At 40.7% G+C, this 22,156-nt stretch overlaps 1 protein-coding gene across 4 annotated transcripts in view; it reads left to right on the top strand.

Annotated features, from left to right (window-relative positions):
* Positions 1-22,156, top strand: part of LOC105478140 (EGF like domain multiple 6) — a 64,975-nt gene that overhangs the window by 27,048 nt on the left and 15,771 nt on the right. For 2 of the 4 annotated variants that reach the window (XM_011735146.2, XM_011735145.2), the window contains exons 4-8: positions 3,471-3,590; positions 7,976-8,095; positions 11,022-11,156; positions 12,967-13,089; positions 21,813-22,136. In XM_011735146.2, coding sequence (XP_011733448.1) covers positions 3,471-3,590; positions 7,976-8,095; positions 11,022-11,156; positions 12,967-13,089; positions 21,813-22,136 — 822 coding nt within the window. The remainder of the gene's footprint in view (positions 1-3,470; positions 3,591-7,975; positions 8,096-11,021; positions 11,157-12,966; positions 13,090-21,812; positions 22,137-22,156) is intronic. The other 2 variants (XM_011735147.3, XM_011735148.3) reach the window with 2 other exon arrangements.

The raw sequence follows: 22,156 nt of genomic DNA, 5'->3' as shown, positions 1-22,156 counted from the left end.
CCAAACACACTCTCAAAATAGTATATGAGATGTGTGTATACTTAAAAAGTATTAGTCATTTATCTGACATTCAAATTTATCTGAGAATCCTTTACAGTTTTGTTTAGCGATGGGGGTCTCACTATGTTGCCCAGGCTGGAGTGCAGTGACTATACTGCATCCATGATCTCCTGGCCTCAAAGCAATCCTCTCGCCTCAGACTTCTGACTACAGGCACACACCAATACACCCAGCTGGAATCTTGTATTTTTATTTGCCAGATCTGGGAGCCTTATCCTGGGCAACATCTGGCAGTGTCTGAAGACATTTGGAGGGGGTGCTACTGGTGTCTAATGGGTAGAGATCAGGGATGCTGCTAAGCACCTTACAATGCACAGGATAGCAGTACCCGCAACAAAGAATGATCAGACCCAAATGTCAGTAGTGCCAAGACTGAAAAACCCTGCTCTAAATGTGGTGAATAAAAATGCCTCATTGGAGCAAGGGATATGGTCTTTGCTATAGATCAGTAGATTTCAACTTGGGTGATTTTGTCATCCACGGGATACTTGACAATGACTGGGGACAATTTTGGTTGTCATAACTGGGTGTGGGAGGTACGCCTGGCATCTAGTGAATGGAGCCCAGGGATGCTGCTAAACATCCTGCAACGCACAGAACAGCCCCCCACAACAAATAATGATTTGTGTCAACAGAAGTTAAGAAACCCTGGCATGAAGAAATCTGCAATAATTCAGAAAGGGTCCCCAGTCCTATAATGAAGTTGAACAAAGAGCAGTAAATCAAATTCAGCTGCCCTTGGAAAATGGTGTTTCAGAGAAGACTGAACACCCACTCCACTCTACCACTCCCAGCCCTTGCCGCCAAGCCAAGAGGTTAACCCCATAGACTGAAATAGCCGCTCTTTGAGCTGCCAACCCTACAGCCTCAGAGAGCAATCTGGCTCTCTGTGTCCTACCACCAGCATAGAGGCCAGAGTCCTGAAGATGCTTCTTAGAATTGCATGCAACTGCTTGAGAGAGGTGCTTCAAGAATTGTGCATTCAGGGTGGGCACAGTGGCTCACATCTGTAATCCCAGCACTTAGGAAGGCTGAGGTGGGTGGATCATCTGAGGTCAGGAGTTTGAGACCAGCCTGGCCAACATGGCAAAACCTCATCTCTACTAAAAATACAAAAATTAGCTGGGCATGGTGGCGAATGCCTGTAATCCTAGCTACTCGGGAGGCTGAGGCAGGAGAATCACTTGAACCCGGGAGGCAGAGGTTGCAGTGAGCCCAGATCATGCCATTGCACTGCAGCCTGGGCAACAGAATGAGACTCCATCTCAAAAAAAAAAAAATCATGCTTTCATAAGGAATAATTCAGCTATACCCCTCACCAGAGGTTTTACAGCAGAAAACTTGGTTTTCCATATGTTTTGGATTCTAAACCAAGATAATGTCTCAAGAGATTTAGAGTAGAGACAATATTTTTCATGCTAGTTTTAAAGTCCCAGTAAAATATTAACGTTGAGGGAGTGGTCCGGTTGGCTGAAGTTTTGAGGCAGTCTGTCTTCTTCCCACAGCCTCCCTGCCCTGTGGCAGCCTGATCAAAGTCCACGTACATCCATTAATGGTGACAGGCCTCAGCCCTCAACTCATGTCTTTCCCAAAACACTCTTCCAAGAAATGAGTGAGTCACCTCAGAGTTAGGGCCAAGCTATGGGATATTCCTGGGTTTCCCATTATGACCAATCAGTATTGCTCAATTTCCCCATTTGAAGAGGTTAGGTTCTATGAGGGAGATGGTAGGGTAAAGGGGATAGGCAATGGAGAAGAGGGTTTCAAATATCCAGTTAGGGCGTTGGAAAATCTCCATAGAAGGATCTTTTCAGAGATGAAAGCAGCTCCTTATTTTCAAGAATCTGTTACCATGCTGACCTTTTGCCTTCCATGGAATTTGTTTGTTTTTTTCCTCTCTGTATCTTCCCTGGTAGAGTTAAGATATGAAACCCTCACATGACCACATTTCCAAAGGCAACATCCTCTACAGATAATCTTCATAAAGTTTTATTTTCCTTCTGTGTCATTTTTTATTTTAATAAAAATGTTACTTATTCTTAAGTTGTTGTTGTTGTTGTTGTTGTTGTTTAGAAAACACGAAAGCACAGAGAAGAAAGTCACCCTCGATCTTACCGCCTGAAGATAACCATTAGAGCATACCCTCCTAGGCTTTTCTTTTCCTATGTATTTTTTAAACACATTTTGGAATGATCTGTACACAGAGTTTTGTAACCTTCTTTTATCACTTAACATCCTGTGAACGTCATATATATATATATATACACACACATATGTGTATATATATGTGTGTGTGTATATATATACACACATATATATGTGTGTGTGTATATATGTGTGTGTGTGTGTATATATATATATATATATATTTAATCATCCAGCCCAAATGTCATCCTGCGAACATCTTAGGATTAAATATTGTCCTCCAACTTCACCACTAAGAGCTGTCTGACAGGTTCCCTCTAGAGGAATGTGAGCCAAGGCAATTTGGCTAGTGCAGGGGCCACCCGAAATAATAATTGACAGGAGGCTGTGCTGTCAGCCTATGTCAGCAGCTGCTTGGGATAGCATGAAAGGCAGAAATATATAAATTATCTATTTCTAACTTTTTGTTCAAGTAGTATACACATAGAATTGTGCATATATAAAATATGTATGGCTCAATGAATTGTTCTAAATGCCCATGTCACTAGTATCTAGATCAAAAGCCAGAAACTTGGCCCCTCAGAAGACTCCCTCACACACCTTCCAGTCGCTTCCACTGCCAGTGAGAGAACCATATCTTGACCTCTTATATCACAGATTAGCTGTGCTTGTTTTTTTAACTGTATATAAATGGACTTATACAGTATGTACACATTTATATCCAGCTTCTTCCACTCAATATCATGTTTGTGAGATTCATCCATTGTTGCTTGTAGTTGTCATTTGTTCAGTTTCATTTCTGTATATTATTCCATTGTGTAAATATACGAGTCATTTATCTATTCTTCTGTTGGGAGGTGTTTGGATTACTTCTAGTTTGGGGCTATCTAGTATCATGCTATTATGATCATTTTAGTATGTAGGGTTTTTTTGGTGGGCAAAAATCCACATTTCTGTTGGGTATATTCCCAGGACTGGAATTTCCAGGTCATGAGTATGTCTAAACATAGCTTTGGTAGATTCTGCCAAGCAGTTTTCCAAAGTGTTGTACCAATTTACATTCCTTCCAGTGGTGTATAGTTATTCCATTTGCTACACATTGTCACCAATCCTAATAGAATTTGATGGTCAGAGAGAAGGTGGGTAAGTGGTAGTGTTCAGGGAAGCTAACCCAGTTGTCCTTTCCAAGACTGGGGTATAATATTCCCCATCTGGAAGTTTCCTGATTCAGTTCACGTTTCCCTGTTTTCTAAATGTCCCTGCAGACGTGAATGAGTGTGGAATGAAACCCCGGCCATGCCAACACAGATGTGTGAATACACATGGAAGCTACAAGTGCTTTTGCCTCAGTGGCCACATGCTTATGCCAGATGCCACGTGTGTGAGTAAGTTTCAACTGCCAGGCTGAGCTCAGTCAATGTTTAAGGCTTGACTTTTGCCATTTGATGCTTGGGGAAAAGCTGATTTCAGTGATTTTTTTAAAAAAATCTCTAATATTGCCCCCAGCTAAAATGTTTTGGGGCCCTTCCTTCTTTCCTTCCTTCCTTCCTTCCTTCCTTCCTTCCTTCCTTCCTTCCTTCCTTCCTTCCTTCCTTCCTTCCTCCCTTCCTTCCTTCTTCTCCTCCTGCTCCTCCTCCTCCTCCTCTTCCTCCTCCTCCTCCTCCTCCTTTTTTTTTTTTCAAGACAGAGTCTCGCTCTGTCACCCAGGCTGGAGTGCAGTGGTGCGATCTCAGCTCACTGTAACTTCTGCCTCCTGAGTTCAAGCGATTCTCCTGCCTCAGCCTACTGAGTAGCTGGGACTACAGGCACATGCCACCACACCTAGCTAATTTTTGTATTTTTAGTAGAGATGGGGTTTCTTCATCTTGGCCAGGCTGGTCTCAAACTCTTGACCTCAGGTGATCCACCCACTTTGGCCTCTCAAAGTCGTGGGATTACAGGCGTGAGCCACCATGCCCAGCTTCCATAATTTTTTTTTAAAAAAGTAAGTGCTGGCTGGGCACGGTGGCTCACACCTGTAATCCCAGCACTTTGGGAGGCTGAGGCGGGTGGATCACCTGAGGTCAGGAGTTTGAGACCAGCCTCATCAACATGAAGAAACCCCGTCTCTATTAAAGAAAAATACAAAAATTAGCCGGGCATGGTAGTACACCTGTAATCTCAGCTACTTGGGAAGCTGAGGCATGCGAATTGCTTGAACTGGGGAGGTGGAGGTTGCAGTGAGCCAAGATTGCACCACTGCATTCCAGCCTGGGTGAGAGAGCAAAACTCTGTCTCAAAAAAGAAAAAAAAAAAAAAAAGGTAAAATAACATGAAATTCACATTATTTTAAATTTCAAGTGAACAATTCAGTGGCTTTTAGTACATTCACAATGTTGTATAACCATCACCCCTATTGAGTTCCAGAAGATCTTCATCACTCCAAAAGGAAACCAGACCCAGTCACTCCCCACTGCCCCTCCTCCAGTCCCTGGCAACTACGAATCTGCCTTCCTTCTCTAGGGATTTGCCTCTTCTGGATGCTTACTTTATAAATAAAAAGGCAAACTAGGGAGAAAATAAATTATATATCTATATCTGCATCTATATATATGCAGAGCCCTGTTGAGTTTCCTCATGAAAATAAACACGTTGAACAAAATAAGCAGATTGTTTTAGGGAGGTGATACATTTAAATTCCTTCTCGGAACATCAATTCTTCCCACCAGTTAACTTTCTCACGCCCCTTGCCCCACTCCCAAAGATTAGTGACACTTGTTGGAAATACATTCCGACTTACTCACATTCCTGAAAAGAAAAGCCCTTCTGTGATAAAGAAAAACCCATGTCCTGTGGGAGAGTAAGAGTCTATACCCATTCGTTTATTGAGAGGGAAGGCTCTTCAGGTTTTATGTTCCAGCTGAAAGGGAAACCCACCCTCCCTGTCTGCCTTCCCTTCTTCCCTTTTCTCTCTCCATCTTTCTTTCCTCTGCCTTGCAGTCCCCAACAAACCCAGAGCCAGCTTCCTGTGGTTGTGGAGTTGCGCAGACTCCCCAGCCCATCCTGGGTTTTCCCAAGATTATAATATCTTGCCTAGTGCATGGGCTCCTCCTTGGCAAAGTGTCCCAACACCACCAGTCACTTAGATCTTCTGCTAGCAAGCAAGCATTTGAAAGTGGGCATTGGAAGGGTCTTTTTAAAAAATCCTTATTATTATAAATTAAACAGAAATTCACAGGAAACAAATGCATAGTTTAATGAATTCTTATAAGTCAAGCACACTTGTAACCACCACCAAGCAGAACTCTACCAGAACCTCCTCCTCCCACCCCTCCCTAAAGGGAACCACTATCCAGGCTTTTATAGTAATCACTTAAAATTTCAAAAAAGATGTATGCTAATGGATGTTTCTGAAACATTCCATGAAAACCCAGTCAGTGCCAAAAAAGATATCTTTCCTCAAAAGGAAAGACAGAATTAGGTTAATTTTGAAGATTAATTTTAAAAGAAGACAACTAAAGAGAAAAGATGAAAGAATAAAGGAGTAATATAATCATAGGTAGATGTTTGTTACAATACATTGGGTCTCCTTCTGTATATCTAGGGGTTACCTGTGCCTCCCTGTTTATAGGTCAGAGTGTCCAGATAGCCCTAGACCTCTCTCCTGGATGCTGATTGGATTCCACCTGACCCCTTGGGTCTCTTTTGTCCAGCTGGGTGATTGGCATGTTCTGGAGGGGAATGGAGGGAGGGAGTACATTCACCATGCCCCTCTGCTGTGGACATTGGGCTGAAACCATATGAGTTTCTTAGCCCCCCTGCATTTCTAATCCACATATACTGGGCTGCTGCTATGGAAATGCATTTGTGTGAGATAAGTTATATTTAGCAACAAGTGACAAAAAAGCCAAGTAAATTGTCTCATTTACTTGAAAAGCTGAAGGAAAGCAGTTCCAGAGCAGTTCAAGAAGGAGTCAGTCTCTGTCATCCTCAGAGTATTGATTTTACTCTCATGCTTGTGGCCTCATAGTTACAATATGGCTGCCCTAGCTCTGGACATCACACACACATGGCAAGTAGACAAAACTAAGTGGGTACGGATGATGCCAATGAACCAATGCCTCTTTTATGCCTGTCTCTTTTTATCATGCATAATGTCTTTTCCAGAAGCCTCACTTCCTCCAGTGGACTTATTTTTATATCTCTTTGACCACACTGCATCATATGGCCACTCCTTGCCGAAGGAAAGCTGGGAAAAGCCTCAGTGCTGGGAATGGCAAGAGAAAAGAGTCCAGAATGGTCTTCAGATAACTGATCAGTTATATCTGCCACACGTTTTAGTTCAGTCTTTTAGTTCACCTAAAAGACAAAGTCTTGTGACTTAAGTGACTCTCACTGAGGCTAGATATGTATGGAAAGATGTTGTGGGAAATCAGGGACCCCAAACAGAGGGACCAGCTGGAGCCATGGCAGAGGAACATGAATTGTGAAGATTTCATGGACATTTATCAGTTCCCAAAATTAATGCTTTTATAATTTCTTATACCTGTCTTTACTTTAATCTCTTAATCCCGTTATCTTCATAAGCTGAAAATGTACATCACCTCAGGATCACTATTGTACAAATTGATTGTAAAACGTGTGTTTGAACAATATGAAATCAGTGCACCTTAAAAAAAGAACAGAATAACAACGATTTTCTGGGAACAAGGGAAGATAACCATAAGGTCTGACTGCCTGCAGGGATGGGCAGAATAGAGCCATATTTTTCCTCTTGCAGGGAGCCCATAAATGGACGTGTGAGTAGGAGAGACATTGCTGAATTCTTTTCCCAGCAAGGAATACCCTGGGGAAGGAATGCATTCCTAGGGGGAGGTCTATAAATGGCTACTCTGGGAGTATCTGTCTTATGCTGTTGAGATAAGGACTGAAATATGCCCTGGTCTCCTGCAGTACCCTCAGGCTTAGCAGGATTGAGAAATTCCAGCCTGGTAAATTTTGGTCAGACCAGTTCTCTGCTCTTGAACCCTGTTTCCTGTTAAGATGTTTATCAAGACAATATGTGCACAGGGGACATAGACCCTCATCAGTAATTCTAATTTTGCCTTTGCCTTGTGACCTTTATTGCCCTTTGAAGCATGTGATCTTTGTTACCTACTCCCTGTTCATACACCCCCTCCCCTTTTAAAATCTCTAATAAAAACTTGCTGGTTTTGCAGCTCAGGGAACATCACAGACCTACTGATATGTAATGTTACCCCCAGAGGCCCAGATGTAAAATTCCTCTCTTTGTACTCTTTCTCTTTATTTCTCAGAGTGACCAACACTTAGGGAAAACAGAAAGAACCTATGTTAAAATATTGGGGGCTGGTTCCCCCAATAGAGAGATCTCCAGAGTAGATTCTTTTACCCTGATTACTCAGGTTGATAATCTCCATCAGCAGTTGCATTTCAACCTATTGAGGCCAGCCAGGTGACATAAAAGAGTAGCTAGAGCACACACAAGTGGAGAAAGTGATACAGTCTGAGGGGTGCATGCCTTGCCTAAAGACAGTCAAATTCAGTGAAGTGGCCAAGAAAGCAGACCATGAGTAGGATTCAGCCCCGGTTCACCAAGATGCCACCCCTACTGATTCCTTTTGGCTCTCCATTTGGGACTCAGACAATGAAACTTGTCCTATAATGCCATGCAACATGTTCCACTCAATGGCCCAGAATTTGGTGATAGTTTCTTAGTAAGCTCTTTTTATCATCTCAAGAGAGAAAGGCTAATCCTTGTCTACTTTTTCAGACTCTAGGACATGTGCCATGACAAACTGTCAGTACGGCTGTGAAGACACAGAAGAAGGGCCACAGTGCCTGTGTCCATCCTCAGGACTCCTCCTGGCCCCAAATGGAAGAGTCTGTCTAGGTACAACAGCAGGAATCACCTCTACTCCTCCTTCTCCTCCCTTGACTGCCCCTTTACTGAATCTTTTTTAATTCATCACAATCGGCTTGTTGACTAGACATTGCAAACTTCTAAAAGTACAGACTTATATCCGTTTCTGAGATACTTTTAGCCACATATGCTCTAGACATACTTTGGGATGCTAAAAACCCATTTTTCTATTATTTTGTATTGCCTTAATGCCATAGTAGAAAAGGGATAAAGATAATTTTAGTATATTTACTATGTACATTTTATTTAAATTACCATCCAATATAAATTCTACTACTTATATATTGTCATTTAATGAGTAAGATCCTAAGGACCATTGAGCTTTATTCTGGGTTCTAGCTAATATTTTCTGGAAAAACTACATTTACTTATTTTTTAGGTACAACATTATTGAAAATAGTATATACCTTCTATATCATTTACATTAACATGTAATCAATTTCATGTTGTCTTTAAAACTTGCTCTGAGTTATATGAACTAAGTATAATTAATTTAACTGGAGAAAATGAGCAGATTAAGTCCATAATATTAATTAAGGGAACATAAAAATTATTTGTTTATAACTTTGAATTTAGTCAAATCCATTGGCTTAGAACTTTCCTCTCTTGCTCTCCTTTGTCCTATTTTGTGTCTTAGTTTTGGGTTCCACAGAAGCTGACCCTGAGCAACTATTTGATCTGGGAGGTGATCCCAGGAAACACTGGTTGAGGAGTAGGGAAGTAACCCAGGGAAAGGAAAGTACCAATGCTGGGTGAATCTGATGAGCAGGTTAAATTAGCTGGGGGCACCTCTGGGAGGCAGAGGGAAGCTGCCCCTGAATTTTCCCTCTGGGGCAGGGGTGCTGGATATTCATCCACCAACTTCTGCCCTTCATTGATGGGAGGCTGCTCTGGGACATGACCCCCCAGCACTCCCAGCCTGGCCTGGGTTGGGAGCAAAGCACAATGTCGTAGGTGCAGCAAACAGCCTTTGGCAGGTATGGAAACTTGAATGCTGAGGAGCTGTGGATGGAGCACCCACAGGCCACCCTCAGTAACTGAAGCAACACTTTTTTCACTTTGTGCTTTGGTTCCTTTGTGGATTTGAATTATGTTCAACCATAAAATTGCCATCAAATTGTATATACTCATAATACTTAATTACATTGCACCTAATATACATAATATTTAGAGTAAGTGAGCACTTAGCATTAACGGGGGATATCAAACCAAATCAGAATGTTGAAAGAATTCTTAATCTTCTGTGATTTAAAGAAGCACATATCAGTATGATTTCATAATCTTCTTTACTGCAATAGAAATACTTTTCAGTCAAGGTGCTAGATGTTTATTTATCCTAAGTATACATAATGTAAAAAAAATTGCATTTAGAAAGCTCAGCCAAATGGATCCTAAATTAGTTAAACGCTTTTTAAAAATATACATATAAATTAAAATTTTCTCTCTACTCTTTGAGAATAATCAAAGATTTAATTAGGTTCACAGGATTTACTACTTTTTAGTATAATAAGATTTATATGACAAGGCTAATTCTTGACCAAACTGAATCCAAATTTCCACCCATCTCTTTGAGTTGTTGGGTGCCATTTTTATTGGAAGGGAAAGACGATGTGCATGAAAATGATCGCCAGAAATAATTTTGTTCAACCCAACACTTATTTATTATTTGGAAAATGCAAGAGGCCAGCCTGGGCAATATAGCAAGACCCCATCTCTATTAAAAAAAAATGTTTGTTAAAAATAGCTGAGCATGGTGATGTGCACTTGTAGTCCCAGCTATGCCAGAGGCTGAGGTGGGAGGATCGCTTGAACTCAGGAGTTTGAGACCAGCCTGAGCAACATAGGCAGATCCCGTTTCTACAAAAAATAAATAAAAAATAGCCAGGCATGGTGGCATATGCTTTGTAGTCCCAGCTACTCAGGAGGCTAAGGTGGGAGGATCACTTGAGCCTGGGGAGTTTGAAGCTGTAGTGAGCCATGATTGTTCCACTACACTCCAGCATGGGTGATAGACCAGGCCTTGTCTCAAAAAAAAAAAAAAAAAAAAAAAAAAAAGACTGCAAGGGAAATAGTAAGATAATACCAACTTGCCTGTTTAAGCCAGGTTCAGAAGAACAACCTAACATCTATTTGATTTGACATCTGAAAGTTAAACCAAGCCTGAGTCTTAGTGGATTGGTCAGCATAGCTGTCAGCCCTCTGTAATCTGACTCTCAATGGTAGAAAAGGAACAACACACCTATTGTTGGCTAAAATTACATCATTACATAATTACACCTGACCCACAATTTACGCATAAGTGCATGCCTTCACTGCCACATTTCTGTGAGTCAATATTGCAGGGGCCTTGGACAGTCTTACTCATGAAATAGTTATTTTGTAAAATGCAAATTATGAAAGTCTGTGTGTTTGGTTTACTGAAAGTGTAGCTATCTGACTCTAGTTTCAAAAATTGTATATGTTATATAATATACAATAATCACTCAGTTGGGGAAAATATTCACTCAGCACACATGTAATGTATAGGTACCAAGTGCCAGACACATGCTCCCTGCCTGAGAATAGTCAGGGCCTAACAGAAGATGTGAATGTAAGTAATGACATTATGGAAAGATAATGCCTCTTAAAAAGGTATAACGTAATATAAATACATAAAGTGAAGAGCTGTGTGTGTGCCTGGGGGATCTAGAACACTTGCCAGAGGATATGATGTTGGCACCAGTATACTATAATCAGTTTCCCAGGTAAAGAAACTGTGCATGTGCATGCATGGTACATGCTCTGTGTGTGTGTGTGTGTGTGTGCGTGTGTGTGTGTGTGTGTGTGTGTATGAGTGCATGCATGCATGCAGCTACTTTTCTTACTATCACTGACACCTTCTGGTTTTACACCCTAGATATTGATGAATGTGCCTCTGGTAAAGCCATCTGTCCCTACAATCGAAGATGTGTGAACACATTTGGAAGCTACTACTGCAAATGTCACATTGGTTTTGAACTGCAATATATCAGTGGCCGATATGACTGTATGGGTAAGATTCAATGGCACCTTTTCCTTTTTTTCCTGTCCCCACCCAACCTTTGAGCCTTCTCTGCAGATATTTTGATGTCAATTAAATCTATTAGTTGAACAATCTACAGTGCTGACCAGCTTAACAATAAGGAAAGGCTATTTTTTTAGGTGTCTGGCATTTAGGGAATTCCAATGACATCAATTATAAAGCTAGATCAATAAAGATTTAAAGTAAGGAATACAGCTCTCTTGTGGAAATGATTATCTTGAGATGATTCTGGTGGGACTCTTTTTAATTTGGCTTTTTGTTTTGTTTATATTTTTTGTTCTATCTCCAGTTACACATCTAAAAATGGGAACAATAAAGCAGTATTTATATTTGGTAAAAGGAAGAATAACAAGGTCTATCTAATCTTGATCTCAGTGATCTGTTTATAACAGTCTCCATCAGGGGTGGCTTTAGAGAAGTGTATGAGAGACATGAAGGCCTATGCTTTTTCCTTTCCCCTCTTTCAGCGCTTTCATAGTTCAAGCTCCAAATATAATGTTCCTTTACCACAGTTACCAAAATCACTCTCTGATAAGATTCTGGTACCAGTTAGCTATTGCCCTAATCTATGTGAAATATTTTATTCCTTAGTGAATGGATTTCAAGCCTCCATGAACAAGTGAGGTGGGGTATTTGGGGAGTCCTTAGATGCATTCCCATTGCCCTTTATATAATGTAGGATGGGGCCTGCCCTATAGTGAAGGCAAATTCAGGCTCCCTGTGGATTTCTCTACCCATAACACGTGTAACAAAGGTATATGCATGATATGGAAGGCTAATAGTTGAGAAAAAATAGTATTTCTTTCAACCCTATACACAGGGCTTCCCAGGACACATATTGTGTAATCATATTGGGGCAACACTCAATTGCTGGGTTTCTTCGAACCATCTTGTGAAGCCTCCACAGCTCTTCCCTCAAATTTCAAACACAAAGTCCATCCTAGAGAGGATCATAAAATCCATATTTCTCATGGACTTGGACCCCATGCCCTCCTGTAGACCAAACCAGCCCTGTAATCCTATGATGCTGTGTTACAGAGTTTAATCCTGTTTCCTGATACCTAAGGGGAGGTTCCACAGAACAGGGTGGAATTCACATGGAAAGCTTCAAAAGGAAACAAATCTTTGAGACTTTAAAGGTGATTAAGATTAGCGTCTGAGCTTAGCTTTGTGGCTAAATTAAAACCATCAGGTTATTTTGTACACATATGTCTACAAATACATAGATAGAAAATGGGGTGGAGAACACGGCAAATGAACCTCTCACTTGGGTGGAATTTGGCAAATTTTCCTCCTCTAAACCCAGCAGACAAGCTCAGACCAGCCTGACCCTTTTTCCTGGCAGTCTTAGAACAAAATGCCTGTGCCTATAAGTTAGATGATGTCAATGGTTCCTAGTTGATCTTGCCTTTGTTTGTTAGGAGTTTCAAGACCTTCTGAATATAGAATTGATTTTCTGATATTGTTATTTAGTTCTAAGTTAGATGAAAAAGTTAAGAGAAAAACCTAAACATCTTACACATTTCAATAGCATTGATAAGCAGGAGATGAAATTGCTGTGGGGGAGGGAAGCAGCAAACACTCCCTACATACCAGGCAGCAAACAAAGCCAGGGCTGCTGGCCAATGAGCCTGCAGTTCTGAACACCTCTCAGTTCTCAGGCAACGCTTGGTTTGTCAGGGGCATTTAGTGCTTGACCCTACAGTTGCTCAAGTGTAAGGGAGAGTCTTTTCAGCAAGCCCTGTACCACAGAGTTGTTCACTGGAATGTTCTTTTTTAGATATAAACGAATGTACAATGGATAGCCATACGTGCAGCCACCATGCCAATTGCTTCAATACCCAAGGGTCCTTCAAGTGTAAATGCAAGCAGGGATATAAAGGCAATGGACTTCGGTGTTCTGGTAAGTAGCATTTGGTCATGGTGTCTTAGCTATTCCCAATGAAGCGTTCTCCCCATATCTCCTTCCTCCCTCTATTTCTCTCCTTTCTTTGTCTTTCCCTCTCCCTCTCCCTCTCCCTTATCCTCACTCTGTGTATGTGTGCAGTGTTTAACTCTCTGCCTCAGCCTTTTCTTCTTTGCTAATTGGACCACATCTCCAATACTCACTGAAGTTGTAGGCACTAAACTCAAAGAACAGCAAGGGTACTGAATATCTTTCTGGCCATGACATACTTCAAATACTGAACAAAAGATTTAAAGACAAAAGACACTGAGCAAATGTATCTATCAGGATAGACTGAGTTATGGTGCAGTAGCAAGCAAACCTAAACTAACAGTGGCTTAAAACCACAAAGGTTTTTTAACCAAGTGAATCTGGACATTTTCCAGAATGCAGAGCCAAAACAAAGTATGATGAAGCTGATCTTCATTAAAGTATGATCATTTTATCTGTCATCCTCAAGGCTGGATCCACTTGTTTTAATGTATATAGCAGAGAGTTCCATTGTTCTTGCTGATGAATTATTTAATACTTTTTGTTAAAACTTTAAATTTATAAACCAGACATCTAACAATAAAATGTCACTGCTATTAATAACTACAACAACAATAAAGGTTTATTTCTCACTCAAGTAATACGTCCAAAGAGAATTTTTTGGGGGTTTCTTCTCAATACAGTCACTTAAGGACACAGACTGATAGAGGCCCCATCATTTTATGGTACCATGGTCTCAATTCAAGGCCTTAGGGTTTGTCACAGCAGAGAAAGAAGCATGGGCAATCATGCACCAGCTGTTAGTTTATTCAACTTGGAAGTATCTAACGTCAAGGGACAAAAATAATAATAAACTTGCTGTGTGCCCAAAAGAGAAGAAAACTAGAAATCTTGGTGAATACCAGGAATGTCTTCCAAGGCAAGGCAGCTATGATTACAGCACAGTCACTTCCTTAGTAAACAATCATCCAGGTTCGGCTGGGTGTGGTGGCTGACGCTTGTAATCCTAGCACTTTGGGAGGCCCAGGGGGGCAGATCACCTAAGGTCAGGAGTTCAAGACCAGCCTGGCCAACATCGTGAAACCCTGTCCCTACTAAAAATACAAAAAAATTAGCCAGGCATGGTGGTGCACATCTTTAATCTCAACTACTCGGGAGGCTGAGGCACAAGAATTGCTTGAACTTGGGAGGCAGAGTTTGCAGTGAGCCGAGATCACACCACTGCACTCCAGCCTGGGCAACAGAGTAAGACTGTGTCTCAAAAAATTAAAATAAATAAATAAATAAATAAAGTCATCCAGGTTTATCCCTCTGGTCATGACCCTTTTAGCACTGGCTTATAGTGTGACTAGACTTGTTGACTGCCCTGATTCAACTCTGTTATATACCCCTTAGCAGAGTTCCTGCATGTTCAATAAATATGGCTGCAAGGTATACCCTGACTTACGTCACATTCCATACCCCCATCTGACCAATGCTCCAAATGACTGTAACAGTGTCCACTCAGTCATACAAAAATAAACTGTATGTACCATGCTAGACATTTAGCGCCACACCCATAAAAGGTTCACAGTACCCCAGTGGGCTAGTGTTGAGCACCACTGGACAAGAGTATGTATAAAAGAATATAACCAAAGAAAATGAGTCTGGAAATCAAATTCTGTGAAGGACTGCCAAAAGAACAGGGCAGCATTTAGTCTGGGAAATATAGTATGGAAAAGAATAAATTGTGCCTGTAAATATTTTAAGAAATATGAAATAAAAGTGGCTTTCCCAAGCAAACTAAATCCAGTGGGTGGAGGTTACATTCTCTCTTAAAAATGGCTGCTAGGTATTTAAGAGTGGAGCAGGGAACCCCACGGAGTAGGGACATTCCACTGCCCCTGGCTTGCAGTCTGGGGGCTCTGAGACGGATTCCTGCATTGGGCTGGAGATGGTAATAAATGACCACTTAGTGTCCAGCAACTGGTTGCCATGGCTTCTATCCCTCTAGATGGAAGTATCCAATGATGTCCTTCTGAAACTCGATTCAGAGAGAGAGAAATTGGCTGCCCAGGCAGGGCTGTGCATAGGTAGGTTGGGGGGAAGGACACCATAACCTTGGGAGGCCCCCAGAGAGGAGACTGAATAAATCAGTTTTCCATATTGGATGAGTGCCCAAGGGACCCGTGCTCAAAGCTCCTTTATGCCACCAAATTTGAACATGTGCATTCCAGGTTGGGAAGGCCTGAATTTAAATCTTAGCTCTGCCCCATGCTGGCTGTGACCTTTAGCAAATTTCTTAACCTCTCTAAGCTCAGTTTCCTCCTATTCAAAATGGGGTTTATGGTAGTACTGTGGTGAGTTCTTGTAATGGGCTAGTCCACAGTCCCTTGGAGCTCCCTAATCCTAGTGAGGCAGGGTAGACAGTTGCATGTATATCTCTAGCAGTGCTCTCTCTCTGACAGGAGTCTCTGGATAAATACTCCAGCTTCCACTTCACGGGGTGCAGCAGTTCTGAGGTGTGTTCTACATTGGCTGCCAGATGTCCCCAGCAGGACTGAGCCCCACTTACCCACAGCGATTACCTGTCCATCTAAGCACCATCTTTTGGCTTTTCTCTCTTCCTGTCTCACTGTCTCCTCTCCCCAGTTTCTGCCTCCTGGAATCACCTTCCAGATAAGTCATCTGCACCCAAATCCTTGTCTCAGGCTCTGCTTGGAGGAACCCACACTAACACAAATATGTCTCGCAGAGGTTCATTGTGAGGTTTAAATGAGGTGATATAGAGAGAGTTTAGTTTAGCAGGACCACATAGTAGATGCTCATTAAAGTTAGCTGTGATTGTGATTGTTATTAGTATCATTTCAATCAGCTGTTTGTTAAGGGCCACCCACTCTGAAATTTCACAAAGTCAAATGTGAAAGTGCTGTGCATACAAAAAAAGACACCTCAGGAAAGCATCTGTTTCAGTAAGTGGGCAACTCACCCCCACATACCCACTCTCCTACCCCTAGGTGTAAAAATCGAAGGCCCAGGGTAAACCTGGAGCCATCTTTCTTCCTCGTCATTTGATCCCCTTGAAACTGCAATGTATTATTAATGTTAAAATGAAGGCAACATCTTTAAGCATGCAATTAGGTAGTTGTTTGCAGCCTGTGTTTTCTATATTGTAACTCAGTGCTTTGAAATTGTAAGTCCCACATCAACACAAACATTTCTTGTGTCAAGAAAATGTCTGTTTTTCTTGGACCATCCAAATTTATTTTGGGGTAAAAAATTGTCTTTATTCTTTGAAACCTCAAATTTATCACACTGTTCTATTCAATATCTGAAAATTATGCATTTTGTTGTCCATTCTGCAGCTAAATTATTTCTTTAGTCTTTCACTGGAATGTTTATTTAAAGGAGAAAACTATCTTTGAGTCATTCACCATATTGTCCAACCCTTTTCATTTTGCTTTAATTCTCCATGAAATAAACAGCCATGCTACTATTGAAAATTCATCTTAACAAGGTCTTAACACTCATTGCTTAAAGAAAGATGCCCCAAAATCCACTCTTATGTACATATAAGAGTCATAAAAACAAAAATGAGAAAATTACATCTAGTTAGCGTTCAGCATTATAAAACATTATAAAATGTTATATTACAAAATACATTTGTATGCACATAAATTGCTATTATATAATATAGGGCATAGGCCGGGCACTGTGACTCATGCCTGTAGTCCTAGCACTTTGGGAGGCTGAGGCAGGTGGATTGCCTGAGCTCAGGTGTTCGAGACCAGCCTGGGCGACATGGTAAAACCCCGTCTCTACTAAAATACAAAAAATTAGCCAGGCATGGTGGTGTGCGCCTGTAGTCCCAGCTACTCGGGAGGTTGAGGTAGGAGAATTGCTTGAAGCCAGGAAGCAGAGATGGCAGTAAGCTGAGATTGCACCACTGCACTCCAGCCTGGGCAACAGAGCAATACTCCATCTCCATAAATAAATATATATATATATATATGTGTGTATATATATATATATGGCATTGTGTGTATATATATATGGCATTGATGTAGCAACTTTTAGTAAGTTCATTGTTTTGAAAAGTTCAGACTGTACATTGCAATATGGAAAAAGAGTTAGATTATCCTAACCCCCTCTCTATACCTAAAGGAAGAAGCACCCTAAATGTAGATATATATATGTTCCACTGTTCTAATATAAGTATTAATAACATACTGCCAGATAATTTGGTCTTGATTTGACAGCAGCTACACCTCATTCTAAGAAAATCAAAACCTAGATGATACCCAATTTGGGGAGTAACAGTCAACTTAGGAAAGGAAACTGCCATTGGCTTACCAGGGGCACAGCTTCTGGAATCATATTACCTTAGCTTGATTCCTGACTCGCTAGCCTACTACCTGTGGACCAAGAACAAATTATTTAATCTTTCAGTGCCTCAGTTTCCACACCTGTAAAATATGGATGATAGTATCTAGCCCTTAATATTGTTTTGATGATTAAATTTATTCATACAGAATAAGTAAACATCCATCTAAAGAGCTCAGCACCAGTCCAGAATATATGAAATGCTCAATAAGCATGTGCTAGGAGTAGGAGTAATAGTGACAAAGCCCTCCTTACCAAAATTCAACAATCATTTCTATTGAAAAGCAGCTTCTTTAGTCACTAAAAATATGCTTATGGCTTAATTCAGTTTGTATAGTGTGTAGTCAAGAATATGGGCTTTGGTACAAGCAGGCCATCCGCATTTTTTTTCTTCAATTGTAAACATTAGAAATTTGGATATATGGCCTGGGAATTTTTCTAACTCTGGAAAAGATTTTAAACATTCGGGTGATGAATGCTAAAAATAGCACACGTTGAGTGTGTGCCAAGCACTAATCTTAGTAATCGATGTGTGTTCACCCATTTAAGCCTCCCAAAAAAACCTATTCTTATCCCAATTTTATAAATGGAGAGACTGAGGCAAAGAGAAGTTAATTATTCACTTGAGGACATATGGCTAGAAGATGTGGGAGCTAGGAGTCAAACTTAGGAAACTGGGCTTCAGGATTATCTGCTTAAACACAGGACAGGTGTGTTCATGACCAATTGGTTGATCCTCTGTGATGGAGAACTCACAGAGTTTGTCCTCCCCAGCAAACTCTCTTGGCTCATCTTTTGTTCCATCCTAGCCCCTTCCTGTTTCCTGGGTCCCATGCTGGAATACATTTCTCATCCGTGATTAAGCTTCTTCTTCCAGGACTGTGTCCAAAGCTCAGATTAGTAGAACTTTTCTCCTCCCAGATGATAGATCATCTAATGAACTAAGCACAGTTGAATGAATGTCAAAGTCATATTCCTCCTGGGTAAGATATTCTCACCTAAGAGTGATCTTCTATAAAGTTTTATTCCAAAGACATGAAATTAAAATTAGGGTTTTCAGGTTGGTAGAAGTGTTTGACAACATGGGTGTTGGGAGACATCTCAAATCCCTCCCAAGAGAAATTGTCAACTTTACAAAAAACTGGCCTGTGAACCTGAAGACTTTGAAATTCCTAAGTTTTATATCTGAGTTGCCCAAATGTGCACCAAAGACACTCCTACTGCAACTCCCTCTTTTTTTTTTTTTTTTTTTTTTGATATGGAGTCTCACTCTGTTGCCCAGGCTGGAGAGTAGTAGTGTGATCTCGGCTCACTGCAACCTCTGCCTCCTGAGATCAAGCAATTCTCTTGCCTCAGCCTCCTGAGTAGCTGGGATTACAGGCACCTGCCACCACTCCTAGCTAATTTTTGTATTTTTGGTAGAGACTGTGTTTCACTGTGTATGTTGGCCAGGCTGGTCTCAAACTCCTGACCTCAAGTGATCTGCCTGCCTTGGCTTCCCAAAGTGCTGGGATTACAGGCATGAGCCCCCATGCCTGGCCCCTCCCACATTTTTATATTCTCAAAAAGATGAGGCAATAATCACTAAATCTTTAAGAGAAAACCATCATAATGTCAAATTTGAAACAGTGATACCTAGATAAATCCAAATCTACTTATGCATATGCATATCATTAAAGTGCATTTTTATCCTTGCCCAGCTTTCTCTTTACATACTAAGAGAATGAAATTGTCAACACTATCAAGATTATGATGTTTTAGTTGTTATTTCTTTTCAATAGGAACATTTGAAACTTCAAAGCAGAAACTGAAAGCAGATGTTTAGGTTTGCCTGGTGTGAGTTGAAACCCTTTCCTCGTTATTTATTAAAGGTCTTTAGTTTCATGTTACTGATTGCAAAAAGGAAATTTGCAGGGAATAGGGGTTTCCTGTTAATTTTTCTTGCCGGGTACTGGGGAAAGATGCAGTCGACCATGGACAGAATTACAGTGGGGCCTCCAGAGGAAGGTCTATATATGATCACACATTACAGTCATAACTTAACATGCAACTTCTGGCAAAGTAGCTGAAACAAGCTATCTGAAGGTCAGGAAAATGAGTAATGATGCATTACTTGTATTAGCACATGTTGGTTTTGTACCTATAGTCAGGCTGTCACAATGAGAAATAACTAGAATATTTCATTGAAAAGAAAAATCTTGCTCTTTTGATTCCAAAGTAAAAGCAATGTATTAATTAAGAGCATACATATTTTCAAAGCACTTTTCCCCTTTTGGTTACCCCAAATATTGTGGACTTCTCCTTGTTTATTTTTCTACTACTTTGACATAGATTGAATCAGCCAAATGATGAAGAAGGAACAAAGCAGGAGAAGAAGTTAAAACATTGTCAAGAAAAATATTCTAATAAAATCCCACTCCAATTTTTTATAGTACTCTTTTTAGGCATCAAAATTAATGTCTACCCCATCATTTCATTTCTCTCTAAACTATATCCAAATAATAGAATTAAGTGAATTGATTGAGGTGTTATTAGACCCTTTCTTGCTTAGTCTTAGACTAGTACATGCCTAGATATTTTATAGTGAGACAATATATTTGATTTTAAATATCAGTGTTTTTAATTTTTAAAAAATTAATTACTTCTTTACATCAGTTGGATATTCTGAATTATCATGAGTATATCCCTGAAAAGGAGACATATATCTTTGAATTATAGATCTCAAGGAATTTGAAACATTCCTAGAGAAAAGTAACCTTAATCTTCAAGCAGGAATAAATCTATCATAGAAATAGGAATGGAAAAAGAGTCATTCGGCAGGGCGCGGTGGCTCAAGCCTGTAATCCCAGCACTTTGGGAGGCCGAGACGGGCGGATCACGAGGTCAGGAGATCGAGACCATCCTGGCTAACATGGTGAAACCCCGTCTCTACTAAAAAGTACAAAAAACTAGCCGGGCGAGGTGGCGAGCGCCTGTAGTCCCAGCTACTCGGGAGGCTGAGGCAGGAGAATGGCGTAAACCCGGGAGGCAGAGCTTGCAGTGAGCAGAGATCCGGCCACCGCACTCCAGCCTGGGTGACAGAGCGAGACTCCGTCTCAAAAAAAAAAAAAAAAAAAGAAAAAAGAAAAAGAGTCATTCATGGCCAGGCGCAGTGGCTCACCCTGCAATCCCAACACTTTGGGAGGCCGAGGCGGGTGGATCACCTGAGGTCAGGGGTTCAAGACCAGCCTGGCCAACATGGCGAAATCCCGTCTCTACTGAAAATACAAAAATTACCTGGGTGTGGTGGCATGCACCTGTAATCCCAGCTACTCAGGAGGCTGTGGCAGGATAATCGCTTGAACCCAGGAGGGGGAGACTGCAGTGAGCCAAGATCGTGCCACTGCACTCCAGCCTGGGCAACAAGAGTGAAGCTCTGTCTCAAAAAAAAAAAAAAAAAAAAAAGAAAAAAAAGAAAGGAAAGAAAAAAAGTCATTCATATGCTCTACTCCCAAATCTTAGCTCTGTCCCTAGCATGATGAGTGACTTTGGGCAAGTCACTTAACACCCAGTTGCCTCATCAACAAGACAAGAGTCCTGGACTAAATGAATTTTTTGTACCTCTTGAGTTCTTTGACACCAACGTTTTTCTTCCAAGGGTCATTAGTCCACTAAGGGATAAGAAGAATTTATCTACAGGTACATTTTTAAAGTAATTTACTTTTGCGGTGAGAAATAGAAAATGAATGAAAAATAGTAAGTGTAGAAGCCTCTCTGAAATATTTAATAAATAAAATCATTTAGCTTTAGATAATGGTTGACTGAGGTGAAAAAAATTCAAAGGTAGAAAGAAAATTGGGTATGTGTATTTTGCACCATAAGTCACCATTTTTGTAGGTCACAAATGGTCCATTATTAGCAATTTATATGGTTCAACCTAATGCTGTAGCTGTAATTTTTGAACATCAAATTTGGACAAATCTATAGGGCTATCAGGACAATACCGGTTTTGAAGAATACCACAATGAAAGCAGAAATATTAGACGACCCTGGCAAATCCATGTCTTTGGGATCTGTAGCCCAACTGGGTAGTAGTAGGTGTTTCACTAAAGTGGTCTCTGAAGCAAAACAAAAGCAACAAAAGGTAATTAAGATAACTACCATAACACTGGAACTGCTTAAAACAGATACAAATATAGTTATTCCTAATTTATCAAATGGTAGAGCCTCATGTGGTTTCATTCTGGAAGCATTCACTTACTACACTTCAGCACTTTTTAAATGCTCCATTTTTGTGAGTAATTTAATTATCTGCCAATTTGGAATATCTTGCCTCTTATTTGTTTTAGCTATCCCTCAAAATTCTGTGAAGGAAGTCCTCAGAGCACCTGGTACCATCAAAGACAGAATCAAGAAGTTGCTTGCTCACAAAAACAGCATGAAAAAGAAGGTAAAAATTAAAAATGTTACCCCAGAACCCACCAGTACTCCTACACCTAAGGTGAACTTGCAACCCTTCAACTATGAAGACAGTGTTTCCAGAGGTGGAAACTCTCATGGAGATAAAAAAGGGAATGAAGAGAAAATGAAAGAGGGGCTTGAGGAGGAGAAAAGAGAAGAGAAAGCCCTGAAGAATGACATAGAGGAGCGAAGCCTGCGAGGAGATGTGTTTTGTGAGTGTTATTTTTATTTT

Source organism: Macaca nemestrina, chromosome X (genome assembly GCF_043159975.1).
Source record: "Macaca nemestrina isolate mMacNem1 chromosome X, mMacNem.hap1, whole genome shotgun sequence".
In the NCBI taxonomy this organism is placed as follows: Eukaryota; Metazoa; Chordata; class Mammalia; order Primates; family Cercopithecidae; genus Macaca; species Macaca nemestrina.
Note: the sequence above shows the minus strand (reverse complement) of the source record. Positions and strands in the feature narration are given on the sequence as shown.